The 18,853-nt window shown below is 45.7% G+C and overlaps 1 protein-coding gene across 1 annotated transcript in view; it reads left to right on the top strand.

Annotated features, from left to right (window-relative positions):
* Positions 1 to 18,853, top strand: part of Dpp6 (dipeptidyl peptidase like 6) — a 652,844-nt gene that overhangs the window by 417,095 nt on the left and 216,896 nt on the right. The window contains exon 5 of the mRNA XM_035448706.1: positions 1,519 to 1,593. Coding sequence (XP_035304597.1) covers positions 1,519 to 1,593 — 75 coding nt within the window. The remainder of the gene's footprint in view (positions 1 to 1,518; positions 1,594 to 18,853) is intronic.

Raw genomic sequence — 18,853 nt, 5'->3', positions numbered from 1 at the left:
TAAATGCCTAATTTATAAAACCAGTTACATGCCTACACCCATAGAGACAAGTGGGCGGAGTCTTTGGGGTGGTGGTGCTCTTAGTCACAGCTGATGGGAGCAGCTGTGCGGTTGTTCCCCTGTTCACAGCTTCTAGATCTGAGATTCTCTGAGTGGTAAGGTTTGCTGCACCCCGCCGGATTGCACACTCAGAACACTGGAGTCATCTTCATCATGGCAGGAACACATTGGAGTCATCCTGCACTGGTCCCGCGATGGTGTGTCGGCAGAAGTGGAGCACAGAGCGTCCCGCTCTCTTGCTCAGCTCCCACACTGTGAACAGTCGCTTTCTTCCTGTGAACCACAGCAGAGCGCTGTGTTTGCCACATGCTTATTTGTGGGTGATCTCAGACTAACAGGGGTTCCCAGGTCTAGTGCTCTGGAGATCGGGAAGGTTGTAGTGTGTGCACTGGAGGCAATGTGGGTGCAGGCTCGGCTTTGTGCGGCCGTGACAGTGCTCCTGGCCAGGAGTTGAGTGCTAATGGCTCAACCATGTCTAATCAGTTAGGTACCCTTAAACAAAAACGCACAAAGCATAACACTGCATCTTGATCAGTCATTGGCAATGTGGACACAAAGGCACGTGGAGCAGAGCCCTGGGTTCCCCTAGATGTGAGGATCCACTGGGTACTGATTGGTATGTTCATGGTGACTTTTGGAATGCAGCCACTGAGAACCACCCTGCTTTAGTGAGGACTGCATGGAGGAAGGCATATGGGGGTAACACAGTTAGCACGAAGAGACGAACCAACTGCTTGCAATCGCTTCCTTAAGATCCCAGTGCATGAGAAGAAACTGAGACACAAAGATGTGTACGGAGTTGTCACTTTCAATGGCATAGCTCACTCTCCAGGTGGTCACTGCAGCACAATGGATTGATGGACACCAGGCTGACGATGAGGGCCTTGGAGGGGTCAGAGCAGGAGCTGGCAGAGGACAGGGTAGGCCAGAGGAACCTCGTGGTTGGTGATGCCCGTATTCACACTGAGGGCTGGAAACAAAGGAATTTGGCAGAAAAGCAAGCATGCCCTCTGTGTGCTGACTCCCAGGGATTCCTGCAATGGTGAAGAGACAAGTAACAGAACAGCGTGTAGAATCTGCTTCTGTTTTAGTAACAACTCTGCTTAGCATATGCTTCTAGATATAAGAACGGAAGAAAAGGGTGATAATTAAGCATCGAGAGATTCGGGGTCTTACAGGAAAATGTTGCTTGTTTTTATGTTTGTTTCCATTGATGTGCTCCAGCAGACACAATAAGGACTGTTTTGAAATAAAGTGCAAATAGAATTTTTAAAAGCATCAATTAGCTACATTTTGATCAGCTAACTAAGAAAAGATATAGCCATACTTAATGTTCCTGGTTCACTGCTTAACTTATCTCAGTAGAGGATTCTGAGGATGACCCCAATGTTGCTAAAAGACTCAGAGATGTCACAGGCAACACCTATAAATTCTGTTTTCTTTTTTGTTTTCTTTTAGGAATCCTTAAGAGCCATCAGATATGAAATATCCCCAGATAAAGAATATGCGTTGTTTTCCTATAACGTGGAACCGGTGAGTCTGGCTCTTCCTTATGTCACGGAATGGTTTTCTATTCTGCTTCCTGCTAAGAGTGCTTCCTGAATGCACCTTCCTTATGATCTCAAACCCTAAGAGTTTACACACCTGGGACAGCCGTTTTCATGTCATACTGCCACATAGGAGAAAAGAGAGACATAAAAACTTTCTTGGCAGGAAAAATAATGACTCCTTTTAAGAGTTGTTTCCTGGGATGTTCTGGGAAGATGAGTTTCCTAGGATACCTCTTGTACCTTTATTCCCCCGTTTCCAGGGAAATAAATGATCAATTTGGGCCGTAAAACAAAAGGCAGTTGCGCTCCCTGGCTATGCCAGAGCCCTGATGAAAGCTAAGTCACTTTCCCTTATGTATATTCTGGCTTGTCAGTGCTTTATGAGTTTCCCTAAAATCTTGCTGAAATTCCTGTAAAAGTTTTACCCTGGGTTTGAGCCGCGGCCTAAACATCCATTCCCTGACTGGTTCTTTCTCATTTCCAGCCCCTTTCAGTTCACTGGTCTCCAGTTCTCCTGAGATCGTCTAGTTAGTGTTTCTTGCCTTTCCCATGGGGTAAGAGCCCCTGAGTAGAGTCTCTTGTCAGGGGGCACTGTGGTGAGCCTTGCATGAGAGGGTGACAAAAGCCGGCGAATTGACATCTGTGGAGCAGTAATCCAAGTCTAAAATTTTCTAACAAGTTTGGCAACCAGGCTATTTATGGATATTTCAACTTGGTTTTAATAAATGACCTTTGAAACTCTATCTTAATTTTTTGAATGTCTGTTATCCAAGCGTCTTCACTTTCAATCTCTAAGTTCTCCCGGACAATTGGGCATCTGGGTCAGGTGAGTCTGAATTCTAAAGGGAGAGCTTTCACCCTGGCACTGTCTTATTTGCTGTGCCCAGACCTCCGCTGGTCACTTTGAGTTTTGTGCAGCTGAATATGGTGTCCACCACTCTCTCAGCTCCCTTCATCACTGTCAGAAACTTCCAAAGTTTGGTGCAGACAGGCACCTGAAATACTCTGGATTTACTGCTCCAGACTGAAGTTGAAGTTGGCTTGAATCATTTAATCACTAACCCAGCTAACAGTGGGATCCAATGTCTCCTGAGCCAGCCAGCAGTGGCATCCAGTGTGTCCTGCCCCAGCCAACAGTGGCATCCAGTGTGTCCTGCCCCAGCCAACAGTGGCATCCAGTGTGTCCTGCCCCAGCCAACAGTGGGATCCAGTGTGTCCTGTCCAGTGTGTCCTGCCCCAGCCAACAGTGGCATCCAGTGTGTCCTGCCCCAGCCAGCAGTGGCATCCAGTGTGTCCTGCCCCAGCCAACAGTGGCATCCAGTGTGTCCTGCCCCAGCCAACAGTGGCATCCAGTGTGTCCTGCCCCAGCCAACAGTGGGATCCAGGATGTGTGTCCTTCCCACAGAATCCTTCAAAGAAAATCTTGTGTTTGCTCCTCAGAGTGTTCTGAAGGAGGCCATCAGGTACTCACTGGCACAGGAGTACTCTTGGGTTTGGTTCCATGTATCTGTGCATAGAAGGATCCTGTTCCAACTTCTCTCTCATTCCCCATGACTCCTTTTGAAAGGACACCCTAGGGTCCCATCACAACTGACAGCCATTTGGTAAAGATGATTTTGCCCAACATGAGTCTTTACCACATGGGACACTGGCTAGAAATGAGACCCCCCCCACCCGCCTTGATGTGACCCTTCTTACACAGCAGTTTTTATTGAAATTTAAAGTAGGGCCAAAGACACAAGTTCCATTTGTTTTCTCAGCCAAGGGAAAATATAGGAATTTGAAAATATTCAGAGAATGATAAAAGCATTTAAATATAAAAATATTTGCTTCTTGTGATAAACACCACCAGCAAAAGCAACTTAGGAGAGTAAAGGGTTTCTTTGGCTAAGTCTTCCAAGTCATGATCCATCATCAAGAGAAATTGGGGCCAGAACTCAAGGCAAGAACCTGGAGATGGAAGCCATAAAGGGAGCGTGATTGGTCTACTTTCGGGCTTGTTCTCGGCTAGCTTCCTTGTACAGCCCAGACCCACTTGCTGGGGATGATGCCCCCAACAGTGGGCTGAACCTGCTCTTATCAATCAAGAAAGTTCATCACAGACAGTTCTTCAGTTGAGGTTCCTTTTACTTGGTGATTCTAGACTGTGTCTAGTTAATAAAAACTAGCCAGCAAAATATGAATTCCATATTCAAAAGTACATTTTACTTCTAATTTGAGCAGAAGTAGTTGCTAACAGTTTCAGTATTGAGTGACTACCATACCATCGTTGTGAGCACAGATTCCCAGAATCCCTTCTGCTTCTAGAGGAGACATCAAAAAAGATGTGCATGGGTTCCTGCCTGTCCATCTGGTGGCCCGACTTCCTAACCAAATGAACAAACATTGCTAGAAAAGGGGGTGCGTGCTTTCACTGGGGAAGGCCTAACCTGTAATTATGGAATAAGTGGAATAGAACAGGGCTTCCCAAGCTGTGGTTAGTAATTATTATTATTAAGAGGGTTAGGTTAATAATATAATGATTAATTTACTAATAATATAAAGAACTCATATGCAAAGAAATCTGAGAACTGTAATTAAAGTTGAGAGCTTCCTTACTGCAGTACATGTTGAAAGGATTGGTATCCCCAGGGGGTACACAGCATTTCCCAAGGAGGTTTTTTTTTTTTTTTCAGTTTTAACATAGTATTTGTGCTAATTGTTTTCATACAACATTTTCTGATTGCATTCTTTCCCTTACCCAACTCCTCCCGGATCCCTCTTGCCACCCTATCTATCCAACTCCATATACCCTCTCTCTTAGTAAAAAATAAAATAAAATAAAATAAAAATGTACACATGAAAACACAGGGGTCCATTTTTTTCTTGGCCATCTGCCCCCAAGCATATGGCCTGCCCCAGTGTGGTTGACACACACAGTGTCTCTCCATTGGAGAAAACCAATCCTCCCGCTCCCAACAGGCATCAAACAACAAACAGCTTCTTGGTTAGGGTTGGGCTCCATTCCCACCTCCCTGTAAAAATATGAATTATCAAGTATATTTGAGAGAGAATAAACTCAGTCATGTTCTTTAAGTATTCCAGACATAAAATATCTGTGGGTCCATAAGCAGTGTGCCTGGAATGTGGAGTATCGAGTTTCTATGTATGTGGTCCCAGCTTTACTGTCACCAAGTGTATCTATTTTCTATTTTCACCATCTAATCTCTTCCCTAAAGATTATTACTGCCTCAAGGAGCTAATGTTTATTATGTTTAAGTACTAGAAAGGACTTCCTGTCATTTTTTAGGGCACATCTTCTGGAGAATTCTCTTAGAACTAAGCAAGATGTCAGGGGAATAGTAGTTTTTAATTTGTAGTTTGAAAGTGATACTAACTCCCAATGAGAAAAATAATGCTTTAAAACAAACTTGTTTCATTAGTGCAATCCTGTTCCTTCATGCAGAGAGTGTCTGACAAGCATGACACATTTTCTAAACTCTGCAGAGCAAGAGAAAAAATAATTGAAATCGCAATATCTTAGATCATTTCAAAATATAATATACTTTGTGAGAAGAAAGAGAATTTCTATCTGCAAAAGATGCTTCCTTAGATAACACTTTCCTTAAAAACCCTGAATATTTAGAAATAATTTGACTTCCATGTCTAAAAAGATGACATTGAGAGGGGCTGTTTTTAAAGCCCTTTAACACCATTGTGTTCCAAATAAAATAGCATTTTGTCCAAAAGATGGTCTAAATAAAGGCCCAGCCACTCAGTCACAGATGCATGTAAACAAAAGACCTCAACACTGGGTGGCTTAAAACTGTGTCCATTATCTCATGGTTTCTGTGGGTCTGAAATCAGGGCTCAGATTAGCTAGAGCTGTTGACTTTCAGTCAACAGGCTGATGTCAAGAGTCATTATCATGCCTGGGTGATGTGGCACAGACCTGGAATCCCAGCACTTGAGAGACTGAGGCAGGAGGACTGCTATGAGTCCAGTACTATAGTTCTGAGGATCTATGTAGCATCTTTATGCTACTGATCCTGAATATCCAACAGTAAGACTGCAAGACTCATCTCGTCTTCCAATAAACGTCATTGTCATGCAAGTACTAAGTTCCATGAGATATAGATCAAGACCCTGTCTCAAAAACTGTTGTCAACATCATTGTCATCACCACCACCACCACCATCATCATCATCATCATCATCTGGGCTACAGTCACATCTTGAGGCTCTAGTAAAGAATGGTCCATCCCCGGTTCCTTCATATGGATATTGATAGGGCTTCAGGCCAGAGAATATAGTCAGTAACTCCCCAAAGACCCTCAAAAATGCAGTGGCTCGTTCCTCAGAGCAACAAGCAAGAAGAGTGTTGACAGGGCAGGTGCCAGTCAGTATTTCTGACCCATTGTGGTTCCTTCTCATCTTACCACAGTCCATTTTCTAGAAGCTAGATACTGTGTCCAGCCCACCACAAAAAGTGTGGACCGACAAGTCAGGAAGTCTCTGAAGCAGTTACTGAGCTTGCCCCCTGTAGCTATATCCCTCTTTCTCACATGGCTCCCAAAGCTCCAAGAAGTCAGAGAAGCAAGGAACTGTGAGTTCAGCATGGTCTTTAGAGCATGCCGTGCTGGAGAGGAGGAGGGATGTTCCCCTCACACTTTTTCAAGTACTTGTAAGACAACAAAGTTTACTGGAGAAGGGAGATGAGGTAGTCTTTAGTGACTCAGAATTAGTGTGCAAGCCAATATGGTTAACAAACCCCCTGCCTGGATTCCATGCAGATTTTTTAAAATGGTGTAGAAGGAACCTATCACAGTTCTTAATAGATAGTGCTTCTCTGTCTTGCTGTCTCACTATTGTTGTATGTTCAGGATCAGTAGAATAAAGATGCAATATAGACCCACAGAACTATAGTACTACTAGGATTGTCTTGAGAATCCCAGTTTAAAAAACAAACTGTTTTTTGTGTGTGTGGTAATTTTACTACCAAATCTAAAATTTAGCAACAAACTTACATAGTTAGATTTCATTGAGTTTTCTGGTACCTTTCTTAAAGAATTTTATATATTATGTTCCCAGAAGGAAAAATATCATCAAAAATGAGTCCATTTTTTTGTTCATCCTTACTGATGGCATCCCTGGCCAGCTGGGGCAGGAATCTGGTGCTTTGTTATTCTATATACAGGGGGGGTGGTTTGCAGAGATGACTTTGAGACTCCTACCCATTGTCATTACCAAGTCATTATGTCTCTTGGCCATCTCCAACATGCCCTGTGGGCATTGACACTGAAGCCAGAAATTGACCTGTGAGGCTTGAGCAGCCCTAGGTAATTGTCCTTCCTGGGAGACAAAAAGTGGCATTTTTCTTTATTCTCCAACTCTTAAAATATTCCCTATGCTGGTTTTTTAGCCAAGTAACAGACATTTGATCATTTTTTGCTTTTCTCAAAGTTGGGTAACAGATTTCAGTGATGGAACAGGAAGTTGAAAGATCCCTCACCCCAACAGTTTCTGTCTAGGAGGGGAGTGGTGTGAAGTGCCATGGTTAGCTCCCTCCTCAGAATGGCTTCCTTCTCAGAATAGAGAGGCAGAGGAGTAGGGAGGAAGGAGGGGGAGAAAACATGCTGAAGAGCTTCCTCCTCACAGAGATGATTGATTGGTGCTATGTAAGCTTCCTTCTCACAAGAGAGAGGTGTCCTGTACAGCTTCTTCCTCAGGGAAGAGAAGTGTGAAGAATCATATATGGTTTCTTCCTCAAAGGGAAGAGATGTGAGATGCCCTGTCCACCTCCCTCCTCAGAGCACATGGTGTGCCAAGTACAGCTACCCCCTCAGATAAGACATGGTGCAATGCAAACATTCTCCTCAGAGGGTAGAGGTGTCCTGCACAGCTTTTTAGGGGAGAAGGCTGTGAGGTGCCATTCACAGCTCATTCCTCAGAAGAGAGAGAAAACTGTGTAGAGCTCCCTCCTCAGAGTGGGGATGGTGCTGTGTTAGCTTTCTCCTCAGAGGGCAGAGAAGTGTGAGGTACCAGCTACAGCTCTTCGCTCAGAGCACATGGTGTGCTATGTATAGCATTCTCCAGAGAGGAGAAACTTCTTCAGATGAGAGAGGTGCCCTGTACCCTTTTCGTCCTCAAGAGAGAGAGAGAGAGAGGTGTAAGGTACCAAGTGTCACTTCCTCCTCAGAAGGGAGATGATGCCATGTAAACTTCCTCAGAGGAAAGGAGCATCCCATGGTTTCCTTGTCATAGGTGAGAGGGTGCATATAGCTGTGGCTGCTTGCTTCTCCCCTTACAGACTCATCCTGCTCAGTCCAGAAGAAAGACGTTTTGATGCTGAGCTTTGCATATAGGAGTGAAACAAATTTCTTATTCAAGAAAAATCTCTTTCCTGAACTTTGTTAGTTAATGTAGCCTACTTTACTATCTCAGGGACTTTGAAATAAATTATTTATGTAAAGCTGGAAAGCACCCAAACATGGATAGACCTGATTTGGCATATTTGTTGAAATGAATCCGTCTAAACTTCATGGTCTTCCATGAACATTTTTGATGGAGTTACATACACATGCACACATGCACATATATAGTCATTATTATTAATTTTAAGGAACATGAGAGCTGGAGAGAGAGAGATAGTGGTTAAGAATGCACATTGTTCTTCCAGAGGATCTGAGCTTAGTTCCCAACACTCACATTAGGTTGCTCACAACTACCTGTAACTACACACACACACACACACACACACGAGAGAGAGAGAGAGAGAGAGAGAGAGAGAGAGAGAGAGAGAGAGAGAGAGAGAGAGAGACTAATTTCTAGGTCCTCCAAAGCCCATGGCTGCAGCAAGACCTCAGCCTGCTCGGCTCGTCCTGATGTCCTGATTCCTCAGCAGCTCCTGAGATGACGGGGGGGGGGACGGCTGGCTTTCAGGAGTGCTCCCTCCTCTCTGGAGAACCTGAATTCATGCCCCCACGTCCACACTTCCCTTTCTGCACCTCCGTCCATCCAACTTTCTTTAGAATTAGTGGGGTGTTTAGTTTCTGTTTAGCTTTGCATGGTAATTTCATACAAAGTAATGAGTTTCGTTGTGGTATTTTCAAACATATTTTGGTCTTGCTGTTCCTCCTCCCCACACCTGCTCCCTGGACCCTTCCTCACTCTTGCTGGCCCCCTTCATTCCCCCAGATTCCTCCCTCTGCTTTTACCCCGTGTTTCACCAATTGTTTGATTGCCCTCTTCTTCTATTGCCGTGATCACCTTTCTAGTTTCATGACCTGTACTCCCCTGAATGTATGTGAAACTTAAAATCTAGAATCTCACATGAGAGAAACATGAAAAAATGTGGTGTTTGTCCTTCAGAGTCTAGATTATTGCATTTAACATAGTATTTAACATAGTTCCATCCATTTGCATGAAAATGTCTTGACTTCCTTTGTAGCTAAACACAGTTCCATTGTGCCTATACATCATACTTTTCTGCATTTGTCTGTTGATGAATGTCTAGCCTGGTTCCATCTCTTAGCTCGTATGAGCAGCGTGTTGATAACAAACATGGTTGTCGGTAGGTCAGATATCCGAGATGGGAAGACCTGAGCAAAGGTAGTCAAAGCTAGAGTGCACAGGTGGTGCACTGGACAAAGACAGAGCTTGGGGTGAGGTTAATACAAGAAATTAACCAAGAAGGGAGGGGTCAAGGAGCCAATGGGTGTTAGCCAGCTGTCCTGGAAGTAAGGAGTGGCTGCTTACTGCAATACACTCAGAGGTGCTTTGGGGAAAGGAGGACTAGAGAATTCGATACAGTCCCGTTGTGGGAGAGGACACCAGAAAGGGCTGCTAAAGGGAACAGGGTGAGCTTCTGAGGCCAGGCTTGTACATTAATATGTAGGTAGGACATGGAGGCATCAGCGTTCCTGGGAGAAGCAAGGGCCACAGAAGCAGCAGGTGTTTGGGAAGTGGGGGCGCAGTGAAGAATTGGAACACACAAGCAAGCCAGTATGCATCTTGAGGCCAGCTGGGAGACTGCCTCAGCATCAGGACCTATGTCTGTGATAACGTAATAACAATAATAATTCTTAAAGACCAGCTTGGTGAGAGACTCTGCATGATCTAATGCGACCAGTGAAGTTTGTGTAATTGGTAATAAAGGAAATGAAATGTAAATGAGGAGAGACACAGGTTTGCCAGATATTGCACAGTGCACACTTAATTAATTGTCTTTACTGTGAATAGCCATCACTGTAATGTAGCAAGGGGAGAAAGAGTGACTCAAATCCTTCCTAAAAGATTTGTTTTTATTTCCCATTCTGCTGTCTATGATTGAGGGAGAGCTTGTTAACAGCAATCATATGCAGAAACTCAAGGCTGATTAATATGGAACAAGCTGCCCTGGTCATCTGAGCAAATGGCGAACCGTTATCTCTGCTTTGTGGCTGGAGATTTTCATACTCCTGAAAACCATAAGGATTAGTAAATATGGTGGGCTCTCGATTTGTGATTCAGCCCCTTTGTGTCACAGAAATGATTTAGCAAAACATTTAAATGAGATGCCATCTGCAGCCTTGCTGGGTATATGACACAATTGTCCACTTAGCATGGGTGACATTGAACAGCCAGAAACGCTCTAGAAGATGTGCTTGCTTTTCTTCTAGGCAACCAGACTGATGACCTAAATAGTATCAGACAGACATTGCAGGGTGTAATTTCAAAGTCTTTAGTGTTCCCACTTAGTCCTCAGTGTGTTCCCCAGTAAGGATGCTGAATTCTGTAATCTGTTTCTGGCCCTCATGGCATCATATGGCAAGTGCCTTGGATTTTGGTCCTTCACAGAGCAAAAGGTTTTCATCTTCCAGCGGGCAATGTTTCTACCTTGTGGCTTACTTTATCCCTGAGTTTATTATCATGAAAAGCCCAAGCCTGAGCAATAGAGCCTTTGGCCATGTCCTGGCGGGTTGTGAATGCTAATGCACAGTGGTACAGCTTGGCAGGGTTGGCTGCTACAGCTGCAAACTTTGAACCAAGTCAATTGCTACAGTTTTTGAATCTCTAGAAATGACTGAGTACGTGTTGAATTGCCTCAACAATCCCTAAATCAAATGTCGCCTTCGGCCCCTCAATGCCCTGCCACCACTAGATGGCTATAATTTGACAGGCTCCACAGTGCCTATTTACAAGGCTACAAGGTGTGTGTGTGTGTGTGTGTGTGTGTGTGTGTGTGTGTGTATGCTCACAGGTGTGCATCCATGTGTGTACTTGGGTGCACAGAGAGTCTCACAGAAGGTAGAAATGGAGAGGAGTTTGTGCTGTTAATCTTCCAACAGTCTGATGTGTAATAAAGGAAATACATACTAGAAAACATCACTCCTTGCAATGAATAGAGTGGAGCAAGAACAATGTTGGGATGTGGTTGTGACTGCTTGGCACCTCACCTGACTGCTCACAACTTTGGAAAATTCTCCACGATTTCTGGCTGCCATGACAACTACCAGAGATGACCCATTATCAAAAGAAGGGCAACACTTTTTATTATTCAAACTAAAATTATCATTCAGAGCAGTGGGTTACAGAATGGCATTTGCATACATCTTTCACCAGACTCCATCCTTGCCCTCCCCCCTCTCCAGCGCCCCCGTTACCTCTTGTTGACCCCCACTCTCTCCTCTGCTTTTATGTCCCATGACTTCCCCTGTCATCTGCCCTACCACCCCTCCTTATTAAGATCACTCCTTCTGTCATGCCACCCCCCTTTTTCCAGTTTTGTAACTATAGAGGGATGGGCTGTGACAGTGCTGGAACTCATGAGTGGAGTAGATAGCTATCAAGCTCTAGTTGGGTGGTCTCTGAGATAATGTGTAGTGGAAGAGGCGTGGACAGAACTGATGCCATTCCTCGAAATTCCTCCTACCCATGCCCTGGTTATCGTGTGGACCTCAAGGTCTCCCAGCCCCGTAACCATCTACTTCCCCACTCAGCGGCCTCTCTCAAACATCCAAGTGTGCTCATATCTCTCCATCATGAGGCAGAGTGAAGATAGAGGAGCTCTGCCTCTACCCACAGTCCTCTCCTTCTCCTCTCCTTCATGGCCAAATGAGAACAGAAGCATATGGACGCAACTCTTCCTTCAGTCTCTGCCCTCCCCTCCACTATGTGCTGACAGCCCGGGCAGGCCCTCCTTTTGTACCCATTTACAGTGGAAGACACAGACCCTTAAGGAGGCTAATGATGCCTCCAGTACAGTTGGAGGCTGTGCTACCGAGTCACACTCTGAGTCACCTCTCTGGGCACCATGACCTGCAGGGCTGCATCAACAGACCTCTGCACTCACCCCTCCCCACCACAGAGAAGGGTACAGTGATTGTACCAGCAGAATCCTTGCCCCTAGATTCATGGTTTCCCCTCTGCAAGCCCCATGGCCTCATGGCAGGACTGAAGTCACCTCCCCCTCCCCCTAGGCATCTGGGTTACATGCTCAGCTGTCTTCAGCTGCCACTTTGACCTACTCAGCGAAGAATCCATCCTGTCCCCAGACTGAGTGGGTCTTCCTCAGTTTTATGTGAGGTGGACTTCTCTTCTCAAATACATGCTGCTCCTGAGCCCCTCTATCTACTGTGCAGCCCCTGGGCAGGGCACTGGCTGACGGTAGAAGTATCTGGAAGGACTCTCCCACATGCTGAGCCCAGACTCTGCCCAACTCTACCATGCAGGAAACCTGGCCAGTCATTGACTTGCGTGCTCCAAAGTTTTAGACACAATAATCCAGATGGCAGTGACCCACCAGGTCATGCCTCTGTGCAGCTTTCTTGCCATGGCTCCAGATTCATGGTTCCCACTGTCTCCTTCCAGCCTGGAGGGACCTTGGACATAGTGGCAATAAACTGAACCCATCTCAAATTGGATCCTTCATGCCTGTAAAATCAATGCAGTAGAAAAATACACCCATTTATCAGGGCTCTGAGCCTAGGCCTGTGTCTGCCTGGCCTGTGTGTCCCTGCCACTCCCCAACCTTTCATATGTGTCCATCTCTCCTTATTGCTACAGACATTGTGTCCCATCCCTATCTGTCACTTCTCCATGGACACTTTGTATCATAATACACACACACACACACACACACACACACACACACACACACACACACACACCATCTGTGTTCTCCAATTTGTCTTCAGGGTGACCATTCTGTGTGCCAGCAGGGTGACCCATTCTTCAGTCTGGTTTCCTCCACAGTCCCCTGCCACGGTCTTCTGAGGCTCTCTTCTAGAAAGGTCCCTGTTCTGCAGTGTCCACTGCAATGTCCATCACCCTTCCACTCTCCCATATGTCCTGTGCTGCTCTCGACTCCAGACCTTGTCCTCACATGCCTTCTACCAGCAGCTCTCTCTCTGCCTCCTGCACTCACTAGTCTCAGGGTCCTTACACCCTTCATGTCCCCTCAACAGGAAGTCTTCCCTGACCACACAGGTGTGGGGAGCTTTCATGACCCTTAAGTCACAACCCCAAGTTTTGCCAAAGTTCCTTCCCTGGGACATGTGAACAGTATAATAATGACAAACCAGAGTTTCATTCCACCAGAGTTTACCCTGGAGAGCCAGTGAGTCTATGGGGCTTGCTCATATGCATGGCTGGCTAATGGGTCACTCCAAATCATCCAAACTAAAAAAGCCTCACCATCGTAGATGATTGTCCTCTATGGCCACACGGATAGAGCACTCTCCCCCTAGCTTTCCCTGCCTAGGCACTCCAGTCCCTCCCGAGACCCCAGAGATCACTCGAAAGAAGAACAGAATCTCAGACAATGGCTAGAAGGAGGTACTAGGAGAAGGTCCAATGTCTGACCACACCCCTTCTGGGTGGGAATGTCTACAGTCCACATGCCCAATTGTAATGGACTCTAACAAGAGGGTACGGCTAATCTCATGAAGACAACAGCAGTTTGGCTGGAAGGAAAGAGATAGCAACACAAAGGACTTTTCAGGGCTCAGCAGGTGCCTGTCTCTGACTTATTCATAGCTGTTCCTACAGGACACACACACACACAGTTACACAGTAGGGTTACCCATGTCAGTGCTAATGGCCGCTTCCAGGGCAGGAGAATCCATGTGAAGAGAATGTTGGCCCATGCTGTCAGAAAGCCTGACATGACTGCAAACAGTTGCAGCTTCTGGGGCTTTAATGTGTTTAATCAGATGGGCTTTGGGTAAGCCACACAGACAAGAGATCTATTCTGCAGAAGTGTATCTCATTGCCATTCATGAGAAGAAGGCTTTAATATGATAAATATTGAGAAATGCCTCACAGCTCATCTTGACAGCTCAGAATGCACCCGATGCATGGGCCACCTCTGCTGGCCCACTGTTATAGTGCCACCCACCTGTTGGGAACGCCGTCTTTGCTTTCAACTAAGAAGCATATTTTTATGCCATGTAGTGCAAACTGAATTCTTTCCTCTTCTTCTGGTGATGATAAGTTTCATGTCTGCTGCAGTTCTGTGAGTTTTAGGACCTGTATAGACTCAGTAACCAAGACCACAAATCAAGGTCCTGAAAAACCTCATTGATCTAGAAACTGCCATGGGCTGGCCTTGTAGACAAACATCTCTCCCATTCCCAGCCCCTGAAACTTCTGTCCTTCCCCTGTCCCTGCTGAGAGGCCTTTCTTAAAATATACATAGCAATGAATGGTACCCAAACTTTCAGGTCCAGCTTCAAAGCAAGTATCGTCACATCCAAATATGAGGAAGATCCAGGTTTCCTTAGCACTGTTTTGGTTTCACACTTATGACATTAGGTCGTTCATCGTAAGGACTTACCTACTATTTGGTGCCATGTTAACTGGAAGATGGACCAATAAATGCATAGCTTTGGTATCAACAGTTAGGTGGTCCTTATTGACTATCCCACTGTGGTCCAGCTGCAGAATCTGTCCCCTCAGAAAGCCTGATGAGATGGTGGAAAGAAGTATCTTCCTACACAAGAACTTATGCTAGGTGCATGCTTTACAGGGCCTTTGGCTCTGGCCCTGATCTCCTGCCCCAGAGACTAATTCATTTTCTGACACACTGGGAGGATCGACTCCAGTCTGATGAGATGGGGAAGCCACTCAAAGAACCAGAGAGACAGGAGAGTGAAGCTGAGCCTGTGTCTAGCCCTGTGAGCCATCACTGAAAACCTGCAGAGGCTGCGGGCAGGGCTCTAGGGACTTGGAGTGGCCTTTTACTCCAGCAGGAAGAAGGTAGATCACCAGCCTGGAGCAGATTAGGGCTGAAGCTTGTGTCAAGGTTCTAAGAAGGTAGCTACTTAACACAGCCGATGAGACTGAAGTCGATCCTCCCAGTGTTGAGCAGATGGGAACACTTACAAGAACCACGGCCACTGGGAAAGATGTCCCTGCTCTTCATGCTTGTCACTGCTCACCTATTTCTGGTTGCAGCTTTTTGTACCATATGGAGCCACGCCCAAATGATACTAAGAATGATTTGATGCCCACATTGGAGCCATCATGCCTGCATGTGCAGACATAGCTTGCACAGCTTCCTTGGGAACACGCTGGGCTTTATTTTGCAATCCCTGGCCTCCTCTTTTCCTTAGCAAAGCCTCTCATGGAACTGCTAAGGTTGTTCCTGAGATGACTCAGCCATTTCCCATTATACAGAAAAGGAAAATGAAGCCTAGAAGGTTTTATTGCCAGCATGGTGGCACAACTCTGTACTTCTGGCTCTCAGGAAAGCTTGAAAGGAAAGTTTGGCGCATGAAGCCCAGTTTTCTAAATACCGTGAGATGAGAGCTTAAAACAAAAATCATGATTTCAAGGTCAACCAGGGCTACATAATAATAAGACCCTGTCCCCAAGGTAAAAAGGAAGTACAGCCAGAAAATAGGAACCCATGCCTTCAAAGCCATGTGTCTTGGTAATGGCAAAGTCAAGCCTATAGCCCATCTTGTTTTGCTCAGGGCCACTTTTTTCTACAGCTTGCTTCCTCTCTTTTGGCTACCATGTATAAATTTATGTTAGTAGCCAACAGGTGCCATACAAGATTGGCTGCTTGTCACACACAGGTGGATCTCTTTCACACCATGGGGAGCAGGGCCTGAGGCTCTAGGCCTTGTTGAGGGAACACGTGTGCACCTGCACCTGCAATGTAGACAAGGCTTTCAGCACTTAGCTTGTCCAGTCCTGTGCTCACCCAGAGAATAACAGAGCAGCTGCGGGTGACGTCAGGTTGGAGACCCACAGAGCAAGCCCTCACATCACATGCCTCCCAGGTGCACAGGCATCATGTACTGCTGGAGAGACACGCCCTCACCAACCCTGGTGAAATATCTTTTCTTCATACTACTCCATTCCAGGGCACAACGGAGGTGTCACCATCAAGAAGGGATGGAACTTTATTGGCTAGAATGACTTGTTCTGAGAGATACTGACAGTGGACCACTGTAAATGTTGACAAGGAGACATGCTAACTTGATTGGCACTATGGCAAGCTTCTGGGTGAAGTAGACACCTCGGTGCCCTCACATTTATAGTTTTTTCCAGACCTTACAGAAAGAAGTAACCCTTAGCTTAGGTTTCTCATGACAGAGACTCTTCTTGCCTTTGTTGGCCTATGACTGATGTGTTCTAGGACTTGATCCAACTGGTTATCCTGAGTTGTCTGCTCCGTACTCAGAACTTAGTCATTGTCAGCTAATTAAAGGAGCTGGCTTCTCCCTGGAACCCAGGTCTCTATGAGCCTCACTGAACTAATCAGTGTGCATTCCTAAGATGGGGTCTCATTAAATCAAAGTCTATGGTTTTAAATATCATATAGCCTTCCTCTGTGTCTGGAGGCAAAAATGCCTCTGGCATTTAAGCATGATGATGACACACACACACGGCTACCTATACACTGGTAATAGATGTTCTATTCATTAGTGAGCGAGAAGGTTCATTAAACTAGAATGGATCACTCCAGTATTGCAAAACTATTTGTTAACCCAGACAGCATCTGGTCACTGAAACCTGCCTGTATGAGCCACCTTGGTGTTAGCTGTTGAGCTGGTCCAAGGCTTGTTGATTACTTTTTATTTTGCTGTTTCACCAAGTTGGGGGATGGCAGGGATGGGTGGCACATGCTCACCAGCATTTGCATTGTCCTTTCAGAGATGCCACCAAACCCAGCATTCCACCTGCTCACTGAGGCTAATTCGTGAATGTGCTCTAAGAAGGTGTGTGCAAACTCTCCCCTTCTTTACCTTTCTCGAAGGAAGGTAGACTTTTCCATGTGCCTATTTTTTTAAATTTATCATTTTCCTTAGTTCTTTAAGAACTTTGTACATTGAGTTTATTATCAAGGCTTAGAAACCACTGCAGAAGAGGGGACAGAAAGGCTGTAAGAGCCAGAGCAGTGACTGAGCACAGGAAAACAGTGTTCTGTAGACCGATCATCTGCGCATGCAAACATGCAGCAGTTCTGACAACATGGGCAAGATCCTTGCACGGTCATATTTCAACATACTCTGTGGGTCACGAGTCAGAATTCAGAAATCACAGAGACAGGTGTTCACGTCACTGCCTGGCCAGCATTGCTTGGGGCAAACTCTCTGAGCTGCCATCACTCCATTCTGCAGAATTGGCCCTAGTGCCTTCACTCCTGAGGCTAAGCTTCTGACTTTACCAAGTGTTTCTTTAACTCAGTCTTCCTCTCCTGAATGCTATTCCACCTCAACACAGCAGGCTCCCCCATCAAAGTCCTACAGCTGTACTGGTGGACATGGTAGCCCTTCCCACACGGGGCTATCCAGCCCTTCAAATGCTACTGGTGTAACCTGAGGACTCAATTCATAATTGTATTTGATTATGGTTAACTTAAGTTCCTACAGCTCTCCCCCACCCCACGCAACTCTCCCCCATCTCATAAACAGTGGTCACCTAGGGGTGGCATCCTTTCCTGTAGCTACTCTGTGATCTCTACAGGTCTGAGGGCTGCTCTTTTGCTGGACTCTGCTCTTTCCTTTACACAGCTGGGGATGTGCCCTGGTCCATGTCTCCAGACTACTGGCAGCTGAGACACCTTATGCTGTGTCTGAAGAAGTGATTGACGTAATTAGCTGAAAAATTTGTATACAATTGTCCCCTGGTGTGCAAATTTATCCCATCTGATCTAATGTTCTTGGCTTCTTACAGGATCCCTAATTTTTCTATTTCGCTCTATGAATGGGGCAGCACTGAGGGAGTGTCCGTTCATGGTCTCCTCCTTAGAATGTCTAAGATCCCAGTCTAGAGAATGGTGCCACCCACAGTGGACAGGTCTCCCCACCTCAATTAACCTAATCAAGATAATCCTTTATAGGTATGCCTACAGGCCTGTCACCTAGGTGACAGTAGATCTCAATTGACTCAATTGTCAGTTGACAATTTAGATACTGCCAATGCAGTATCCCTCAGTGGAGTGAGTGTCTCAAAACTTTGAATTCTCTGAGACCACATGGACCAAAGACAAAGCAAGACTAACACGGAAACTCAAGTCTGCTTGACATTAACCAGAAACCACTTCTTTGTCTTTTGTGGAGCTTCTCTTCTGCATCATCCTTGACTGTCCCTTCAGAGCCTCTCAATCTTACGTCATTCAGCTTTCTCCTAAACAGGTGTCTCCATGCTGCACCCACATTTGAAATGGAAGAGCATGGCTTGGTGGTGTGGCTTTCCTTACTAAATGGAAGGCACCATTTACCCAAGCCAAAATAATCTGTTCTGTTTGGATGTCTTTACTGGCTGTGCACTGTCTCCAGCAAGAACAATGGAGGAAAATGGCTCTGCTGAGTGATGATGGAGAGCGGACAAATGAGGAGAAAGTGGGTAGTGAAACTCTGAGTCCTGGTATATGCCAGAGGAGGAATAAACTTCATCTGGGAGGCAAGACCAAGAATGATAGTTGTGCAGCCCTCCTGATCTGTCCAGCAAACATGATTTCATTATAGCCATCTGCTGCCTGTGACTCCTGCAAGCTTCCCACCTCCTCTTCCTCAATGATCCCTGAGTCTTGGGAGGAAGGGCATTGTATAGATGTCTCATTAAGGGGCGAGTACTCTGTAGACTCTTACTCTCTGTACTTTGACCAGTTGTGGGTGTGCGTTAATCACCATCCACTGCAAATGGAAGTTTCTCTGATGAGGGTTGAGAGATGCTTTACTCTATGGTTATAACAGTAAATCATTAGGAGTCGGTTTAATATCATGTCCACTGAAAATAATAGTAGTAGATTCTCGCTTAGGACCTATG

Source organism: Cricetulus griseus, chromosome 8, assembly GCF_003668045.3.
Source record: "Cricetulus griseus strain 17A/GY chromosome 8, alternate assembly CriGri-PICRH-1.0, whole genome shotgun sequence".
NCBI lineage: Eukaryota > Metazoa > Chordata > Mammalia > Rodentia > Cricetidae > Cricetulus > Cricetulus griseus.
The sequence above is the reverse complement of the archived record's forward strand: the minus strand, read 5'-3'. Positions and strand labels throughout refer to the sequence as shown.